The 20,966-nt window shown below is 50.4% G+C and overlaps 1 protein-coding gene across 5 annotated transcripts in view; it reads left to right on the plus strand.

Moving 5' to 3' along the window:
• Window positions 1-20,966, plus strand: part of ZBTB16 (zinc finger and BTB domain containing 16) — a 91,390-nt gene that overhangs the window by 29,333 nt on the left and 41,091 nt on the right. For all 5 annotated transcript variants that reach the window (XM_068659378.1, XM_068659379.1, XM_068659380.1 and 2 more), the window contains exon 3: window positions 17,276-17,373. In XM_068659378.1, the coding sequence (XP_068515479.1) occupies window positions 17,276-17,373 (98 nt within the window). The remainder of the gene's footprint in view (window positions 1-17,275; window positions 17,374-20,966) is intronic.

The following is a 20,966-nucleotide window of genomic DNA, read 5'->3' on the forward strand; positions in this document are numbered from 1 at the left end:
GTGGAGCTGCTCGCTTAGAGGCATCCCTGCTACATCTGGTCCCAGGGAAACTGGGCGGCGAGGTGAATGGCAGCTCGGGGTGGAAGCGTGGAGCCTTTTGCTAGCGCAGGGCTGCGGCGCCGGGTCTGCGAGCGGCTGGGTGCAGGGAGAGGCAGCGCGAGCAATTCTGTTTGCCTCCAGGACGCGGGATCTAATCTCACCATGATTAAGCTGATTTCGTTTTATAGATTGGAATTTCTCTGCGATAGAAACTGATGAGGCTAATGTGAAAAATTTACTTAATAAAAAGCCTCATTACCTGATGCTGAGGGGCTTTGCAGCCAAAGCAAGCGATGTGCAGAATGCTTTGGATGCGTTTCATCCTTGGTGAGGGAAAGTTGGGACTGAAAGTTTTCTGTAGGAAAAACTGAATTCTGTGATCTTGTTTTTACACATGCTGTGCTTAAATATTAACACCAATTGAGCAAATTGCCTTTTAACTGCCTTTATTTGCTTTCATTAACAGTATAATTTAAAAGCTCCAGAATTTGCATGGAACCTGTTGTGCATGTTGGGGAGGGGGGTGAAACTGTTCATAAATTAATTAATCGTGAGAAAGCCTCTTCCAAGAGGTCACGAAGCACAAGGACAGCTCAGGGATGACTGGGCTTTTCGCTGGAGTACACGGCGTGCTTTTGGCTGAGGCCGTGAGGGAGCAGAGCATGCCGTGAGGGCTTGCGCCTGTGTCATAACTTGGCGAACTCGGAAGGTATTTGTTTATTTTTAAGCAGAGCGTCTTTTAAGCTAAGTCAAACTAATTACACTGTAGCTTTCAGAGAGCTGAAGACAACACTCTCGGTATTTGTGTACCAGGGTTAAAACGGATGCCAGGCTGCATCGTGGAGGAGGGTCTTTCAGTTAAAAAAAATAAAAATAAAAAAAAAAAAAAAGAAAAAAGAAAAGAACTGTCTTGCTCGTGTCCCCCCCTCGCCTGCCCCTGTCCTCACGCGTGGGTGCTGGGTGCTGGCACGAGCCCCTGGCTGCAGTGTCCTTCCAGTGTGACATCTGCCTGCATTGTTCCTCCATGAGATTACTCGAAATATGCTAAAAGTTTCCAGAATGATTTCACCGAACCACTTGCTTCCTTCTGTACAGATGTTTTTGTGGTTTTGGAACCGAAGCCAAATCAAACATTATGAATGAGATACAGAGACCACCGTGTGCCATGCGATATTGAAAGCTCCTCCGGGAGTTCGTTTATACAAGCAATTTTGACACCTCTGGATTTGATAGCCGTTCCCGAAAAGTATGTTTTACTTAGGAGAGTTTCGCTATCAGATGGACTTTCTGATGGACTTGATCCAAGCCCTCGCTTTCCCATTCATTCCTGCTGTCAGTCACGGACACTGCCCTGCATCAACAATGCTCCTTTCTCTCCCAGACCGGGTGCACATCTTTTTTTTTTCTAGCCGTAGGAAAAATATTTTCAGAAATCATGCTTATGAAATGCTGATAATAAGCATCTTGTTTCTTCACCTTGGGAACTTGGTTGGGAAAATGGGAGGCTTGTGGCTGCAAATAGGCCCAGTAAAAATGCTCGTTGCTCTGAGACAGCTTTTTCTCTAACCTTTCACCCCCAGCAATCCTGATTTTTGCCCTCTTTAGAGCATTCACCGTCTTCTACCTGGGAGGCTCCGTGGCATTTTAAAGAGGAGAGGAGAGGTGGGGCAAAGCACTGATTTCTGCGTGGTGCTTCTGTTCCAGGCATCTGGCTCTGAAAATGTTGGAATATGTTTCTAGCTTATGCTTTCACAGGGGGGGAACAGCTGATACCTCCTTAAAAACAGCCTATACAGAAGGAGCTAAGGTTACAGAGTTGGCTGCGAGCTGTGTTTGGGGCTTTTGCTTCTCCTTGTCATGGCTGCGAGTTGCATTTGATGACGATGCCCTCGGCTGTGCCTGGGACGGTGCGGGGGGGGTCCTCCCGGTTGCTGTTTTCTCTGCTCCTCTTTGCTGCTGCCACAGGGGTGCTGCTGGCAGCGTGCTCTGAGCAAACCCAAAGTCCTCCAGCAGCAAGGTGTGCCAGGGCTGTGGCACTCTCCTGCAGCCTCACGTGCAAGCTGGCATCGCCGGGTACCACTGCCAGCAGCTGACCCCGCCGGCCCCTCCTGCTGCCACCTCCTCGCTCCGGGCAGTTCAGGCGCTCACCAGCCCAGCACAGTTCAGAAACATTAATTTACTAGCTCATTGCCCAGCTTCTAATTGGACGTAATTAGTTCTTTGTCAGCCCCTGGAACTTGTGAGGTGGCGGAGGGGATGTGGGCAAAGGCAGTGGCACTGGTGGGAGTGCTGGGGGGGGTCTGCACTGCCCAGCAGGACCGTCCACACCCCAGCGTGCCCCCCTTTTGCTTTTTGCCTCCTCTGAGCATCTTCCATCACACGCAGGTGACTCTATGGAAAAGAAAAATCCTTAGCTACTGAAGGGGGTAGAGGGGAACGTTTCTGATGGTTATAACAGGAAAATGCCGCATAACCTTTGCTGGGACAGTGCAGGGCTTCTCCAGCCAGGTCAGGCAGGGGCAGAAGGCCCTCTCCGTGTCTGCTTATTTCCCATCTAAAATACGAACTCCATCCATCCCTTGTAAGGACGTGGTTCTGGTTGTATTATACATCAAATTTGCTCTGCTTATTTGAGTAGTGGCTAGGAACTGTGGTTCTGGTTTGTGGCATTTTGGAACAATCTGTGATTTTGCTTTTTTTTTCTTTTCGCTGCGTGGACGGAATATTCCCAGACCAGATTCCTTAGCAGATGAGAAAAGTGAGTTCAAGGCGCACTGGTTGGGCTGCGGGGATCTCTTGCACTGGCAGGGCAGTTCCAGCCTGACAGGCAGCAGCATGAAGTGTGATGTTCCCCACGTTCCCACTTCTGCATAACTGATCTGCTAGTGAATGTGGGGCACAACAGAGGAACATTAACAAAAGCCCCAAAAGCATTGATTTTTGCCACCTGCCAAAGGTGAGCTTTGCTCTTGGGCATTCAGCACCCGCAGCCCCTCGCTCTCTCCTCGGACCTGTTGCTGCTGCTAGGAATAGCGGCTTCACCTCCCTCCTTCCTCCTCTTGTTTGAAAGCATGCTACAGAGAAACAGGGAAGAAAAAATTAATTCATTCCTGAGCAAAACCAAACTGTGGTTGAGAAAATTCCTTTCAGGGGAATCCTTGCAGATCTCTGTGTTTTAAGTCTGTCTGAAGGTATCTATCTCTTTGGGGCTCTCTGAAGAAAGGCTGTATAACAGCCAAGTATTAAGGTTTCATTAATCAAAGACACTTCCACTGCCCCTTTACAGAAACACAACTGCTTTGGCTGTCCTTCGCTGACAGCTTGCTAATTCATCTTCCTCGGGAAGAAGGGGGGGGGAAAAACCTGCTGCTATCTACTTGTGCTGCAAAAACTTCAGCAATTGCTTGTGTTCAGCGCAGTGTGGCTGAGTGGATATGTTTATTTTAGAAGTTTAGCCCCCATGCTTTGTGTAGTTTTCCATGAAGTTAAGTGTTATGCATCGGCCCCTGCACCTGCAAAACATCCCTATAAATAAAGGGAGGGCTCTGCTTGTTTGCAGGAGTCACTCTTGCCAGTTCCTAGCCTTCATCAGAAAGCAGGAAGGGTGGAAAACAGAAATCTGTGTTAGGTGAATACGTATTTTAAGGGAAAGAATTGTGCTGAGTGGCTCTTCCTGTGACTTAGTAAACGCAAAAGCGATGATTATAAATAATACATTGATTTTTGGCATGGTATTCCCCACGTGCAGCTCATCCATCGTGGCGTTTATGCAGGAGACATCTCCGAGCCTTGCTGTGTTAGCCCAAACCCCAAGCCAGAAGGGTTCCCCTGCCCTCCTTCCCCTTGGCACAGCGGGCACCAAACCACAGTGCGGACATGCCTCTTGTAATCTGCCATCCCCAGCTCATCCAGGCCCCCGTGCGGAGTTGGGACCCGTGGGGCTGCCACCCTGCACTGTCCCAGCGCCCCTGGCCCCTGCTCTGGCTGGGGTTGCAAGTCTCCACTGCACTTGCAGGTTGCTGTTGCTTTTCTTTCCTCCTCTCTTGCCATCGCTCTTCCCAGCCGTGCTGCCCTGCTGGGGAAAAGCTCGATGTCGTGCCCACCAGCACTTCCCAGAAGGAGTTTGTGGGAGCAATGGGGAGACCCCTCTGCTTTGTATCTGAGGGGGGCGGAGGGAGGCACGTCTGCTGCTGGGTTTTCAGATGGCTGAAGAGTGTTTAGGAGGAATTGAATTTAGGCATCTTTACTTGTAGCTGCAAAAACAATATTTTGGAGGCCCTAATAATAAGAAAGTGTTTTCATCAAAGTACTTTATTCATATATGTGCTGACATCTGGAGAGCAGAGATAGATATTTTCCTTAAGACTGTATTTTCAACCCATGAGCTCTTCCCTTGCTGTTAATTAATCCTTTGTAGTTTAGTGACTGATGAAATCATGACTCTATGAAATTTTAATCCTTGCGCTGTATAGACACAACTGACATTATCAGAGGACCCCAGGTGTGTTCTTGAAATTAGTTTGTTGAATCTATTGCATATTTGATTACCTTATAAAAATCCTCAGGATCTGGGCCATTCGTTTGAAAGAACACATTTGCCTATAATTTCTGTGCGTCTCCAGTTAATGTTTTAAGTCACCAGCCTGGCTGCTACTGAGGGAGGGGAGCAGGGGGCAGAAAACAATTATATAGGATGCATCAGAGATGGGGGGCTCGGGGTGGGAGGACATCAGCATCTCTGTAATGAGACGAGCGGCTGGGAAACACGCATCTCCCTGATGTGCCAGAGCAGCTGGGCTTTTGATGGGTTTATTTCATCCAGCACGAGTGACCCAGAGGAGCTGGCAGGGAGGGGACGCGATTGCTGCTGTGAGCTGATGGGAGGGGGAGCACGTGCACCTCCCAGCAGGAGACGGGGTGGGAGGTGGGGTGGGGGCTCGCAGGAGAAGAGGCAAGGCAGGAAAATAAAGCTGGGTGTAGCCTGGTGAGAGGTCTTAGGGACATCCCCAAGATGTGGCTTCTGGGGACATCCCCCCGACCCGGTGCAGAGGGGGGATAGCCCCCAGTTCTGGCACATTGCCTGCCCTGTGGCTCAGGTCTGTTGACCACACCACCTGCACCGGGCTTGCTAAAGGGGAGTAGAAATAAAAAAAAATCCCCATACCCTAAAATCCCATGTTTATTTAAGTCTCTTCATTGTTCCAGCCATGCTCAGCATCTTGTTGTTTTCTCCATTCTCCCCTTCCTTCCCGTTTTTGGGTCCCTGACGAGTTTTGCCAGCTCCTCTTCCCCAGGCATCGGGACAGTGCTGTCCCGGCCATCATGGCAGTGACCCAGGACGGACCCCAGGAGGTCCCTGCCCGGGACCACAGCACCAGTTTAGCTGTGGGGGTCCCAGCAGAGCTGCACCGAGGCAGTGCCCAGCATTGCACCCTCATGGGCAGCCCAGGACCCAGTCTGCAAGCGTTACACGAGCAGGACAAGCTCTCCTGTATAATTAATTGCTCCAAACATCTGAAGCCATGCCAGAACCATTACCTTCTGCCTCTGAAGTGGGACATCTGGGCAATTAGGAGCTATGGGGCTTTTATGTTAGTAGTACTGGACTCTCCCGGCTGTTTTTCCAAAACCTGAAGTACGTGCAGCCCTCACGTACAAGCTGGGCTTTCAGCCTCTCTCTCCAAATGCCCGGAGCTGCCCAGCCGGCCGGTGGGGAGGACAGATCGTGGGGCAGGGGTGGGAGAGGAGGAGGGGGCTGGAGCTGGATACCGACAGCAGGAAGGTTGTTTTAGCCCTGGCGGGGTTGTTAGCCCTGACACGATGCTGCCACGGGTAAAACCTCCCCAGCCCTGTGCACTCCTGCCCGTGGCACACGGGGCAGGAGCGCGCGGGTTGGCACCAGCCTGCTCCGAGAGAGGAGCTGCTTGCAGTGGCCCTGTTTAACGTTTTCCCCATGTTCCCATCGCTTGTGGTTAAAAGTAATGAAAGGACAAACCCAACACTTCACAATTTGTGGACTGTGTTAATACTCCAATGGGATACATGCTGCTAAGGAAACCAGATGATGAATATATTTTTAAACTTGGAATCCGTGAACCACTTATTATTTCTGAATTAGGAATCAAAACATATGAATAATCACTCCATTGCTGTAGCAGATGTATTCGGCGGTAAGGTCACTTTGCTTTTTTGTTTAAATTTTGTATTTTTGAAAATAAGTTCCCCTGGTTCTCTCTTTGACACCTCTGACATCCATGTCATGTTTGCTCAACTTACTAGTCAAAACAAGTGTTATGCCAAGCGCAGTGCTGCAGGGTCAATGTAACCCATGAAAGCAAACACTATTCTTTTATTTTTCAATACATCAGTGTCACCAGATGCCCGAAGAATATGGATGATGATTTTGGATTGCCGAATTAGTGCTGGCTATTCTGAGTAGGTCTGCATGAATCAGAATACATTAACCCCTTGGTGTTTGCGCTTCAGCCTGCCAACAAAATGCAACCACGGTGCTGAGACCCCATTTCCACAGCCCAGGGCTTTTACTGAAGCAGTGCAGGCAGCTCGTGGTGCTGGTTGCTCACTCCACAGAGCCTCCCGTCCCGCAGCGGCGCTTGGCACGGAGCTGCTGAGGTCGGTGCAGTTTTGTCGCTTTGTAAAACCCAGGAGGGGGACCAGGGTATTGGATTTTCAAGGTGAATATTATTAAGTGCCAAGCACATCTAACGCAAGCATGGAAAAGTACTGAGAGCTCAAGTGGGGTTGGTCTCCAATTTCAAAATCCTTTAGCAGTTAGGTGGAGAATAGACGTGGTTGCCTTGTTGTTGTTCTTTTTGCATTGGTTTCAAGTCCTGGCTGTTGGGAGCAGTGCAATGGGGATGCAGGAGGTATTGCCTGCTTGAGTAGGAGCAGAGCTGCTTCAACCAGTTACTGTGGCTCGTGGCACCTTTGGTGAAGGTGGTGTCATTCAGTAGTTCCATCCAAAGCATCCCTCCAGAAGGTTTCTGAGACAAGCAGGACAGGCTTACTGAGGTCTTCAGCTGGGAGGCAGGGTCTGGGGGCTGTGTTTGTGCCCTTGGGGGCTGGCAGCGATGGGCAGGAGGTGCTGCCTGCTCTTGGCATCCCCCTTCCCAGTCAAGTGAGCAGTAACGAATATTGAACAAAGCAAGTTTCTGGATCCAGGGCATTTGAATACGTTTAAAAACCAGATCAATCTCTGCAGCCCAGTGTGCTCTTGCCAGTTTTCCTCTGGCGAGTGGTCTCAGTCTGAAGGCCTGGAACATGCTTCTGCCTAGGAGGCAGGCTTAGAGCAGCTGGGTGGAAGGTGTCACCTGCATATACAGTAGATTGGGATAGTTGCTTCCTTTTTATGGCATTTATGAATGTTTTTGCATGTGCAAGATCTGGGGAAAAAAAAAGCAAAAAAGCATACTGTTAGATTTTTTTTTGCTTCCTTTTTATGTAAGGTGAGGCAAAACAAGAGGGATCAGTTTCTCCACTTCTTTAAAAAGAAGGGGAAGTATTGGCATGTTGGTGAAATGATGTCAGCATTCTACTTGAAGCTGCAGTTATAAATTGCTTCATGGCAAATATAAATAATGTACAGGCACAGGGTTTTAGTGACCCGTATTGAGAGCTATCCTCCACCCTTCTTTTTTTTTTTTTTTAATTCAGAAATAGTAAAATCTTTATTTCCAGCTCCTGCAAGATTTTATTTAGAAATAGCGGTGGTTTGAGGGCAATTTTTTTTTTAATCTGTCAAACCAAAAGGAAGGTCTCTGCTCCCTTCCCCCTTCCCTTCTGCCCTTAATAGCTCTTCCTGCTATTTTAATCTGCTGTGTTTAGAGCTGAGGGCAGAGCAGCGCCTGTGCAGCGACCGAGTGTCCCTGGCAGTACGTGGCCGGTGCCATCGGCTCCAGCAGGCGTTGGTGTGTGTGGTTTGGTGTCACGAGCACCGTAAATAACCACGTCGGGTGTGGGGGGGAAGAAACCCTCCCTGAGATACAGATATCAAACTCTTATCTGAGGTGTGTGCGCTTGTTTTCTCCTTATCACTGGCTGTAAGCAGCCGTGTGATCCTGCCTCCCCGCTCCCTGCTGTGTCCCAGCTCCTGGCGGGGGCCGTGGGTGCCGCACCGTGGGGAGATGCTGGCCCGGGGCTGGGGGGGATGCTTCAGGCCCCCACCACCCCCAGCCCCACTGAACCAAGGCAGTGCTCTCCCCGTGCTGCGATTGTTGCATCCCCAGGCTCCTTCCTTATCTCTGCTCCCAATTCCATTCCCTTTTCTATTTGCAGCCAATATACGCTGTGGGTTTCGCAGGCTGCTTTCCACCTGGTGACCTTGGGTTTTCCACGAGATCCCCCCCGGTAAATGAGATGTGGCATTGCCGCATGTATCTTGATAAAATATATCAGTGGATGAATTGATTTTCATATTGATTTACTGGGGCAGGAGGGGTGCAGGTGAAAAGCAGGCATTAGGTACCGACACACTGCTGGGCAGAACGGGCGGTGGGCAGGGGGCAGCAGCCCAGGGCTGGTTGCTGAGAAGCAAAATGGCAATTTTGGGCCAGGAGGCACATCTGGCATCGCTCTGCGAGCCGCTGCGCCTGCTCTTGTAAGCAAATCTGTGCGCTCAGATGGGCGCTCGGTCCCAGGTCCGCACTGACAGGTGATTTGTGTTATTAGGATAAGTGAGCCTACCCCACGGAGATATTGTTTATGCTCCTGGCTCTCGGCGAGCGGTGCGAAGGAATGTGCAGCCGTTCGGAGTGAACCTGTTACGGAACTGGCAACTTTTTTTTTTTTTTTCTGAATTATTTAACCTGATTACGTTTCAAATGCTAAGCCACGCCAATCCTATTTTGTCCACCTTGTGCTTTATGCCTGCGCGTGGTATGTGCTGGGAAGGGAACACAGCAGCCTACGGTTCCGTATCTGACAGAGCAACGTATTTATAGCCCGGTATAAATAAAATCAGAAGGTTCCTATAAAACTCTGTTATTACTGCAGTACAAAGTTAGAAATGCTTGAGGTTTCTGCTACTTGGCTCTCACATACGGCAATGAATATTTTATAGGAAAGGAAATACTTAGTGTCTGAATCTTTTTATAGTGCTGCTACTTATAAGGGTGGTAACCTTCCAGAGCTCACAAGCGATGGCAGCAGCCCCTCCACCTCTCACGGTGCCGACACGTGCAGTGCTCAGCCCCCCATGCCCCAAGCTCCACAGGGTCTGGCGATGCTGCCGGGGTGCATTTGCTCTCTGCTGTGCCCCAGCACCGACACGGGTGGCTCTGCCCAGCACCTGCTCTGAAAAGCCAAAAGGCTCCCTGGAAAAATACCCGGGGGTGGTGAAGTTCAGTGCTGCTTCAGGTGCGGTACAAGGATCTCTGACTGTTGCACAGGCAAAGCACAAGGAGATACAAGCAGACATGCTGTGAAATTTGGAAGGATAGTTTTCTTTCTGTGCCTTTTTTCTTTTTTTTCTTAGTGTCTCAGTGCATATTTTCATCTTGCTTTTAACGTATCAGGACTCTGAGATTTCATGCATGTTATGCTTGCCTTCTGATCTCCCTGTTGTGTTTTAACTGGCTGCCAAAATGCAGTCTAGGGCGGATGGGGGGGTGATCTGCAAACCTGTGCAGGCCTTTGGGTTTGCTCTCCTGATGGCAGCCTGCACTGCAGCAGTACAGAGCCACGCGTTCCCACCTGGGCAGCACCTCCTGTGTCAGTGCTGGTGCCTGCCCAGCCTCCCATGCCTCAAATGCTGTGTTTTTGTGCTGTGGGCATGGCCAGAAACTTCATAAAAGTGGTTGTCTCAGCTCAGTCTTTCCGACTGAAAGTGCCATTCATGTGATCATTACTGAATGTTTTTTTTTAATGGCAACCTGTAGAGTCCATTTGATTTTTCAGTGGGCTAGGTGCCCCATCACTGGATATGCACACGGGAACATGTGCCTGTTTTGCTTAGCCCTGCAGCCTGGGGTACCTGTAGTGAGAAGCAGGCTTGTGCTACCATCTTCCCATTTTTCCCCATTTTCTGCTTTTTTCTGCCCTCCACTGCTGGGCACGACGGCAGACCTGCTGCTCTGGAGCGCACGCGCGCGTCGCTGTGTTTATTGCTGAGAAGTTATTGTCACCGCCTGACCTTTGCAGCGGCCAGGATGAAGGAAACTGATGCAGCTTTTCATTGCAGAGGGATGCTGTCAAGGTTGCTGGAGCAATCAGTCCCCTGACTGAGCCAGCCAAGGGCTTGGCTGGGGAAGACTTCGGGTGCAGGCAGTGCTGGGACGGGTGCTGCATCAGCTTCCCTTCACCCTGGAATCAGGGAGACCCAAAAAAAAGGGGTTTTGCCTCTGTGTTATGCTGTCCTTCCTCATGGAAAGGCTGGGATGAGCATGACAGAAAGGTCTATGCACAAACGTCCACCAGCTGCTAATCCTGAAATATCAGAGAAGATGCATGGCCACTGGGGTAATGCCTCCTGCTGACAGAGGGCTGGGGTGAGGCTTCCTCGCACAGCCCCGCTCTGCACTCTGCAGCATGGGAAGCGAGTGCTTAACCTTGTTGTGGATGTCAGCTCGCCTTTATTTATTAGCCGGGCTCCGGCAACGTTTCCTGGCACTCGGCAGCGCGTACAGCGAGCCCGCGCCAGGGCTGTGGATGTGACGGCCGATGCAAGGTGCTGCCATGCCACGGGTGCTGATTTCCACGTTGGGGGTGACCCCGGGAGCAGGGGGTGCCGGTCAGAGGCAGTGGCTGTGCATCAGCTGCTGAGGCTGGTGATGCTGGCCCAGAGCTAGGTCTGTTTTTTTTTGTTTTCTGTTTCAGAGTTAACTATTTCAACAGGTATTTAGCAAAACTCTGTGCCGTTAAAGCTTTTCTTTGCCAATGAGGCTTTTTTTTTCTTCTTCTTTTTTTTTTTTCCCTGCCTTTCCCTGGTAGCCGTGCGTCCTGCCAAGTCTGTGCACAAGCCTTGAAATGACAAAGTACCCTTTAGTTAATTGCACAACGGATCGCCTAGAGTTAAAAGTTCTGATTTATATGACTATAGCTCTAACTGCTCAATAACACAGGCCTGTAATCTACTTTCATTTCAAACAGAACTGTGATTTATGGGGCAGCATGCCGCTTTAGCTCAGAAATGAGGTGTTCAACATATGCTCTGTTGACATAAATTTGGAATTTATCGCTCTTGTCAAAACTGCCTGTTGGACAAAGGTGCGTATTAAGGCAATAAATGGCTCAGAATAGTTTTCTGTCAAATTTCCTAACCATTGTATTCAGTCTATTTGAGGGAAAAATATATACTTAAAAGTAATCAAATGTCCAAAATCCATGCATCTTGCTTTGAATGGGAAGTGCCATGGTGGGGAGGAGGTCACGGTGCGTGGGGAGAGGTTTCCCCAGGTTTGGCTTCTGGGGGAGGGGGGGCGTCATTTCTGCTCCTCTTGAGAAGGGGAGGGGGGGTGGGCAGGGAAGAGAAACTCATTAAATGAAAACGGCAAGAGGCCTCTTGCTGCTGGTGGTGTTTTCTACGCCCCTCAGCACCCTGGGGCGCGCGGTGGGCAGGAGAGCAGGCGTGTGCTGAGCACCTGGCACGCAGCAGGGCTGGAGAGGGGTGCTGAAATCCCCCCAGTAAATATTTGGGAGCTGCTTAGAGGTGTGGGAGCATCGTCCCCGATGCCAGCCTGTCCCCCAGGATCGCTGCTGTCCTGGCAGGATGGGAACCGTGGGGGGACGCAGCACCAGGTGCCCCTGCGCCCCGGCCGTGCCACCGTCCCCGCAGCCCCTCGGAGCGGGCAGCGGCGCTTGCCACCAGCCCTGGCCTTTTCACACAAAGCACCCCGTCGGGAAAACTCATAATTTTTACACTGCGCGGTCTCAACTGGCTGAGCCTGGAATTACTGTCCCTTTGAAGTGCTTTTTGCGGGGCATTTACGGGCCTTTTTAATTGCCTACAGCTTGCGAGAGGCCTGCCTGCGTCCCGGCTTTTGTTTGGCCGTGCTCCCTGGTGCTCGCTCGGGCGGGGGTCTCGCTGCCCCTCGGCACGCGGCTGCACGCCAGGGAAGCCTGGTCCAGCCCCTGCTGCCTCCTGCAAACTCCTTTCTGCTCCCTCGCACCCAGCTGGGGCAGCACACGGAGAGCTCTTGCCAGGTGCCAACGCATCCACGAGCAGCATCGCACGACCTGGAAGCTGCAGCTGGCTTCCTACTTAAGTGTGCATCCAGCAATTTGTCGAACAGTAGTTTAAGAGGAAAATTATCTTTAAAAAAAAAAAAAAAAAAAGAAAGCAAAAAAGCTTTGAAATATTTCCCTGCTAGGGCAGGTGTTCGGTAACGAGCTCTTCCTCCCAGCCTTCATTTCCCCGCACGGCCCCGTTTCCCCACAGCAGTCTGAGGAGTCAGGGTGGGCTCGCTGAGTGCTGCAGCACGAGCTTGCCTTTGGCTGGAGGTGCTGTGTCCCCCAGCCACGTGGGTCTTCCTCCACTGTTAGAAAAAGGAAAAGGCACTTTTCTGATTGTCAACGCTTTCAATCCCATGAGCATCCTCTTGGTTAATATGCTTGGAAATATATGGAGTATAATTTCAGCATCAATAAGAAAGTGTGGTTTTATCTTTTTGTACTTGAATTTGGGAAACATGGCTGAGAAGCGATGTGCTTTAACACACTTTTTTTTTCCTCCCTTTTTAAAGGCACAACTTTAGTAAAACTGCACAAACACATATTGATCTTTCCCCTCAGATCTTAACAGCCTGAGCAGCTGTAATACCTTGCTTACATCTGCCAGGTTTTGTGCAGTTTTGCAACATCTCCTTAATCCAGTGAACATAAATAGAACATTTCAATCATATTTTGCTACCAGGAACCTAGCAGATAAAGCGCTTTAAGACCTTGTTGAAAGAGACTGTATAAGATTGTGAGCGATAAGATCGTCCTATAAGCAGACGCCAAATGAAAAACTTTTGTTCCTGCTGAAATTTGTTGATAGAGATATTGAAAATAAATTACTCGGTGAGAACTTGAGCGCTTTAAAACAATAAGCAGGTTATGTAACTACTGGAAATACCAACGCCAAAGTTTGATGGCAGATGCAGATTTCTGGGAGCCGTGGCACCCGTAAGATTAATAGGCTCTTTTGTTGTCTGTGGCACCCTGCTCGGGTGTTTTTCCCCCTTTCTGTCCTTTCTGTCCTGCGTTCAGCTGACTGATAGGGATTCATATCGGAGCCGGGGTGGGGCGGTGAGTTTTGTAGGGCGTGCGAGGCAGGGAAGGAAGCTGCCCACCCCCTGAGGCGGGGAGCACCCACGGGAAGCCTCTTGGCACCTTCACAGGGACAAAGTAAAGTGATGCCCTGGAGAGATCCTGCTCTCTCCGGGCAGGACCTCGGGCACGTGAGTGTCTCTGCTGTCCTGCCACCCCTTCCTGCTTGTCCCACGTCCCCCCACCTCAAGGCTCTGTGCTGAGCACGGTGCCTCCAGAGCGCTCCTCCTGCCCAGCTCAGCTCCTCCGATCTCGACGCCCCTTCCAGAAACCAAGAAGGAAATGTTATTGATGGCCAAAAAACAAAAAGATTTTTTTTTTCCTCTTTTGTGCGCCTTGAAGATAAGCAGTTCTCCCGCAGCGTTCAACAGAAAACATCCCCCTTGCCTCCACACCGGTATTGCCCTGCAGATGTTGGGCACGAGCAGAGCTGGTGGCAGAGGGGGACAGCCCAGGGCCGGTGGCAGGTCTGGCCCCGTGTGCCCAGGGGACAGGGAGCTGGGGGGATGGATGCAGCCCCCGAGGGCAGCGGGTAGTGGGATTCATCTTGCCAGGTGCAGTTCATCCTTGCTTGTAGAGAAACATCCAGAGGAGGAGGATCCACAGCAGAAAAGGGCCGTTGCCTCCTCAAAAGAAAATGCTTGAATGCAGTGTAATTAGATATAATATTTTGTTTTCAGAGATGAGTGGTCTTATTCTCAGGATTGCTTGACCAAAAAAACATAGTAATAATTCAAAACCAGAGCAATGCATTTCTTAACACTCACTTTAAAAAAAAAAGTTTTACTTGAACTAATTAACCAATTACATTTTAATTCACTGAAAATGCATTCTAGCCTCCGAGAGGCGAGTGCCGTAATTTTTGGCGAAGATGCTGTGCTCTTCCTAACGAAGTGGTTTAAACCTTGCTTTAGGTGCAGAACTCAGCTCAGCCTGAGCTACAGAAGTGTGACAGGCATGTCCATAATTAAAAATGCAAAATTAGAAGATTGTCACTTATTTAGCTGACTTCTTGGCAGTAGAAATCTGTCAGGAGGCTTGTGTTTTATTTATTTTTGCAAGGCAGATAAATCCTTTGGATTCTAAACCGCCTTGGCCTGAATTCGTGCATGACTCTTAATCCTCTGCTATGACACAGTGAATTCAGGACAAGCTTGATTAATAATTATATTATACAGCAAAGTCAAGAGTTTAAATAAACTTGCTCTTTTGCTTTTTGCATCTTCTTTTTCTCCCCGAGTGTTTGCTCAGTGCAGAACTTGACAGGGTTTCTTTCTGCAGCCCAGCATTTCAAGTGGTGCAGTTTAACATCATACAGAGCTTATTTACAGGGCAGAACATGGGGCTGACTCTCTGCACCTTACCTGGAGGATTCATCTGTGATGGTAGATGACTTTTTGCAGAGTGCATCGTGCTGCTGCATTGTCTTGAAACAAGTCCTGGGCAGGCAGCTTTCCTTCCTGGTGCAGGCACAGAAAGCCCTTTTCAGGTCTCTGTCTGGAGTGTTTAGTCACATGCTTTTCATTAATTTGTGAGCTGAATTAATGAAATTGTCCTAATTTGATATGAAAAAAAAAATCTTGCTAAGAGTGGCACTTTAAGATATTTAATTTCTTTTGGTCGTCTTAACAGATTAAGCATCTGTAATGTTGACAAATATTTAGATGCAATCATTTTGCATTGAGAAGTGCAAAGGAGTTTCATTCTTTGTGCAAATGAAATGATTGAGTTCTTTGAGCAAGCAAAAAGGAGGGGGAAAAAATCCATCCCAAATCTTTCATAAATGCCTTTGGCCATGAGTGAAACCCTTACAGCTCCATGCACGAGCATACTCTCAGCACACAGGTAAAGGCAAAGCTGCCTCTTCCTTGGCTGTGCAGGGTGGGTGCTGCTCAGGGCCGATCACCAGAGCAGGGTTGCCTTCAAGAATCAGTGTCTTGGCTTGCACAAGACCATTTCTGTTTTGTCTTTGGCAACAACACAATAAAAATATATTTGTCTTATTGCAAAGTGATGGTAAATGGTGGATTTGATCAGAGGTCGGCATGTAGCTATTTGGTGTGCGACTTCTTAAACACATACAAATGCTTCTCTGTTTACAGAATCTGATTTTGAAACTTTGCACGTGCTTCTGCTATCGCAAGCTCTTCCCTGCCATCAGTATGAAGAGTTCATGTTAAATGAGGTGTGTCCCTTCGGCAAAAGTCAGTAAACTTGGCTGGAAGCATTAGTTATTTTTTTTTTTTTTCCTTTTTTTTTTTGTTTGTTTTAATGCTTCTGTCAGCTGCAGAGCTGGTTGGTTTGTAGAAGCATATATTCAGCAGCAGCTGACATCATCAAATAATCAAGGGGCTCTGCGTGGCGTTTCCCCATGTGCTTGGACCTTGCTGCTGCCTTGAGCACTGGGATGCTGCAGGGCGGCACGGGCAGGTGCCTGGGGAGCGGGGCTGGGATGGGACGGGACAGCCAGGACAGGACGGCTTCTCCTGGCCAGCAGCACTTGCAGGACCACTGCAGGCACCGCATCACGCTGGGATTTCAGCAACAACCCCAGGAACGTGGTCGTCCTGTTGGTTTGTTCGTTGTAGTCCAACACGGACAGTGCTTCTGTCCAGCTCCGTGCAAACACCGCCTGTTACGTGTTGTTTCGTTTGATGGCGTGCTCCAATTTGCTGCGGGTTGTTTGCTACCCGAAAGGAGAAGAAATGTCTTGACAGCAAAGATGCGATTTGCCCCAGCCCTTTTCGACACACAGTTGTGCAATTCAGCCTAGGCGGGTTTTATTTTATACGCTGCGGTGCCAGGAAATGGTGAGAGGCATGCTTCCTGCTCACTGGCTGATGATTAATTTTTCACTTGTGATTTGTGTCAGGCTGAATTTGGATAGAAGTTAGGATTTAATTAAAAATGCATACAAACAACCTCTAGGAATGTTTTTGGAGCAAAGCTACAATTTTGTAAAGGGCTTGATGCATAGTAAGAAGTTCACTGAAAAATGTTTAGTGTCAACACCAAGAATGACTAACGAATACAAGGGGCTGATTCCTCACCAGTGCGTATCCCATGGCCATGCAGAGCTCGTAGATGTCTTCTGCAGCAATGTTTTTTATGCTGGAGAGGGGAAAAAACAACAACAAAAGGCTTGCCTGGGCTTTCAGCTCCCTGTTGTTTTTTTTCTTTGAATGACCAAGCTGGAGGCTGCATTAGTTGAGTGAACAGAAACGGAGAAATGCAACTTCACCTGCAGCAGCCCCTGCCACGTCAGAGGCTGGGTTAGCACCTTTGAGCAGACTCCAGTTCTTGGTACTGAGCTATGTCTGGTTTCATGGTTTGGTTTTTTTTTTTTTAGCATGTTAGCAGTAAACTTGCCCTTCTTGAATATATTTGAGTAGTTCATTTTAATTTCTCTCAGTAGATTAAATTAATACAGCATACGCTATCATAATTTCAGATTTATTGAATTTATTAAAAGAATCCACCTGTAATAACGATGAGAAATATTAAACAGGAGAAGCTCACCTAATCAATCCTGGAAACTCAAACAGGAGCTCCCATCAGGACCTTTCCTAAAGCACTTTGTAAATTAGAACTGATTTCTGCGGGGCTCCTGCCTACAGCACCCTGCGTGCCCACCCACACGCAGCAGGGCTTGGGCCTGGGGATGGAGGCTGGGGGGGCTCTGCTCCCATCCTGGAGGCCAGCACCCAGTGGTGATGCTGTGGGGACCCCAGTGGGACACCCCCAGTGGGACACCCCCAGCGTGCTGGCCTCCTTACAGCCCCCCCGGCATGCCGGGCACGCGCTCCTGCTGTCTGTGTTCCCAGCAAGCTAACGAGAAAATTCACAGATAACGTGTGGATTTCATGAAATATTCAGCAGGTTCTTGGTGTTAACATTTGGAGTAAATTCCCCCCTCGTGCCCTCCCCTCTCCCCGCACCCAGGAGGACTAACCCGTCTGTTTTCCCCTAGGAAGCTGCACAGCGGTATGAAGACGTATGGATGCGAGTTGTGCGGGAAGCGGTTCCTGGACAGCTTGCGGCTGCGAATGCACTTACTGGCTCACTCAGGTGGGTTGGATTTGGGGTGCTGGGGGCGGGGGGAGGCACAGAGAGTGCCCACCTGTGCCTACCAAAATATGCTCCAGCCACCTGGCTTGCGCATCTTGTCTGGAGGAGGCTTCATCCTCTTCAGAGCAGCAAATTTGCAAACTTCCAGTCCGGTGCCCATAACTTGAGGTGTATTATTTTTTTAAAAAACTTTGTTTTTAAAGTTTGTTTTCAGTTCTTTAATTGGGGAAATATTTTCCAGGCTAGGCAGCTTGGAATAACAAACTTCACGTACCGCTTGTTGCTTTGCGCCGCTGCCAGAGGTCCCGCGCCGCGGGCAGTGCCTGCACCTCAGCTCCTTGCGTGCAGGCGCCCAGCACAGTTTCATTAGCAAAACCATTGCAGAATTAGGTATTCTTTGTCTAATGAATCCAGCTATCGGGTTCAAATTATGCGGGCCCTTTAATTAAATAGATATAGGAAGGTTGGAAGGCTGCGCTAGTGAGGAGGCTTGTGTTCTGCAAGTCAATGTAGCCTAACGCTCCTCTTGGTCATGCAGCCCCATGTACAGCTAGGGTTTTTTTTTAATTAACGAGAAAAAAAACCACCACAGGCAGCCACTGGACCTGTTTGCTGAAAAGTGGGGAGATTCTGCTCCCCTACTGAAGGGGCAATCACCGAGGGCAGCCGGTCCTGCTATGAAGCCATGCGGGCAGGGTGGCTCCCCAGGGATGCTGCTCCCTGCAGCCCGTGCGTGGCAGTGTGGGTGCTCATCTCATCGCCTCCTGGGGAAGCACGCTGCCCACCCTCTGGGGCTGCCTCACTGCTTTTTGGGGGCCAGACCCACAGGGTGGGCTCCGGCCAGGGACCGGGGTGCCGGTGGGTCCGGAGCCTCGTGGTGCCGGGCGCGGAGCGGGCGTCCCCCTCCTCCCCGCAGCTCTGGCGTGCGCGGCTTGTGTTTGTTACTGTCGCTTTGGCTCGCAGCCCGTCCCTGGCCAGCCGCCAGCCTTGTGGGTACAGTATGTACAGTGCACGCCGAGCCAAGTTTGTCATCGCGCAGGATTAATTTTTTCTCTAATCTGGCAAGGGCGGGGGGGGGGGGGGGCAGGGTGAGCTCTCCCTGCACTCGAAAACAGCCCCGGCGGATTCCAGCGCTGTTATTTATTAAAGCATGAGACCTTTGCACCTCTCCCCTCGCCTCCCCCCGGCCGGGATGAAGCGAGGCTGTGCAGGGTCGGCAGCGCCAAGGCTTGTTTTCAGCGCCCGGCATGCCGACGCCGCGATCTCAAGTCCGTTTGCCTCGTGCGCAAGCTGATGATTTAATTAGGAGATTGCCGTGACCACGGGCGCACCGGGATGGGTTGCGGCCCCCTCGCCCCCTGTTCCCCTCTCCAAAGGCCTTAAATGCCGGAGGTAGTAAACGTTGAATGTAATTGCAGTTTGCATTTAAAACTGAACTAACCAAGTGTTTCTGAGTGATACCTGATGATAAAAGGTGTGCTTAAGCTCATGAACCAAGTAGGGAGCAGGTCCCCATCACCCCTCTGAGGCAGGGCAGGGGGTGCACAGGTCCTGCCCGTGCGTCCTGCTGCATGGGGTGGCTGCCTTCAGCAGTGGTGCTGCTGGCTTTCCAACCTCAGCTGCCAGAGCTGGATGGCTGCTCGGTCATCCCAGTTCTCTGATTTTGGGTTTCTGAACAAGCTCTTCCTCGAGTGGGACTGGAGAAGCGATGACCTTCTTCTCAAGCTCCAATGCTCCAACACAAGAAGGCAAAACTGAAAGAACCCCAACAGGGACTTGCATGTTTTATCCTCATGACTATTGACCACTTTGCTTCTTCCGAAACACAACCTGCCAAATAAAATGGTGAAATGGGAAATAAGTGAATATTATACAGGTGGAGCTAGTAATTACAATCCTTATAAATGTCCAAGCCAGCCCAATGGGGGTTTTGTGGTGCTTGATGGAGCGCTGAGGTTATTCGGCAGTGTTATCTCAGCAGCTTTCAGGTGCATGATAAATATTCCACCAAATGTTTACATTTCAGTGTAGGCTTACCCTTAATGAAGTGCAAAGTATCGGTGTATGTGTGGTGCAGCTACATTAACACTGCCCACTCCTAGCTGAGATGTGCCTGCAAAAACTTTAAAGATTACATTAGAAGAATGACAGAGCGCTTCCTTTCCTAGAAAAATTCATTGTCAGGGAAAGTGAGATGAGAAAATCCCAGCTAGGGGGGATTTACTCCTTTCCTCCTGCTTGCTTTGCCTATACTTATGGTCAGGAATCTGTGCCTTGGAGATGGATGCCATGGGCTTTCCCTTCTCCAGACTGTAAATGGGGACAAATCTGGGCAAGGCCACGCGTGCTGGCGAGGTGCAGTGCGTGGGCAGCGGCGTGTGCCCTTCTGCAGCAAACTGAGGTGCCACCGACGCTGCCCTGGAGCCGCCTGCCCAGCTCACACGCAGCTTTCGAAACGCTCGGGCATTGAGCAAGCTTTGGCAGCCTGGCGTGGGGGACAACCTGGAGCCACGCCGCCAAGGAGCAGAAGCACTGGGCGCAGCAGTGGCTGGGTGGGCTGGCGAAGGGACGGTGCCTTCGCGAAATGCCCGCCTCGGGCAGCGTGCCCCTGCCCTTGTGCCTCGTTGCCTTGGCTGGGCTGCAGCTGGTGGCACGGCCAAGGTTTCTGAGAGCTGTGAGGCGGTGGAGGAGCAGCCCTGGGGTTGATGCAGCGCTGCAAACCTCGGTGCGAGGTGCTGGGAGCAGCATGTGGTCCCATCCCCACCGAGGGGCAGGGTGCCGGGTGCTCAGGGAGTGGTGGTGCGGGGCACCTGGCTGGGAGTGAGGTGCATGATTTCGGAGGATGGGCTTCATCCTGCCCTGTCTGGCGCTGCGGCTGGTTCCCCCGCTGCGTATCCCCGTAGCGAACATAAACTTCCCTTCCCCTCCGCCTTTGGTGGTTACCTCCCGATGAAGCACCGAGCGCCGGAGGATGTTTTATCAGAGATGGAGGAGAGGGTTCACCGCGGTGCCTCGCTCCTCCCTCCCCACGGCCGCGGGCATTGTTCACGGCGTTGGATGGAAGAGGGAGCAGAAAGGGAAGCGCTGAGGCTCTTTGGGGATTTTTCCCGCCCCCCCCCTGGCTGCCGTCCCGCGCTTGGTCCCCGAGTGATGTCAGCGGCCTGCCGGCAGGTCTGGATGTTCTGCCAGCATTCCTGCGTTTATGATCATCCGCAGATGTGCATCCAAGAACACACTGTACCCACAGCAGAAATTAATGCAGGCTTGACTGCCGGCCAACCCGCACACACAGGAGAGAGGAAGAAAGAAAACAAAAACTGTTTAATGCTGTTTATAAATTATACACTGGCTGATGAAAAATACATTCCCCCCCTCCCTCTCCCCCCAATCCTTTCTGCCTCAAGAGTCTAAGCTGAGACCAGAAGAATATGGTTTGCTTTTTAGCTCCTGTTTTGGCTCGCTTCCTAGACCCGGCTGCTGATTCAGAGCCAGCTTATTTTTCCCCCCTTACCTGATAAAATATATTTATTTTTCACCCGTCACTGCTTCTCCTCTCTCCCCACTTTTGGCTGCTCTTTGTTATTTAAGGTGTT

This window comes from Anas acuta, chromosome 23 (assembly GCF_963932015.1).
Source record: "Anas acuta chromosome 23, bAnaAcu1.1, whole genome shotgun sequence".
In the NCBI taxonomy this organism is placed as follows: domain Eukaryota; kingdom Metazoa; phylum Chordata; class Aves; order Anseriformes; family Anatidae; genus Anas; species Anas acuta.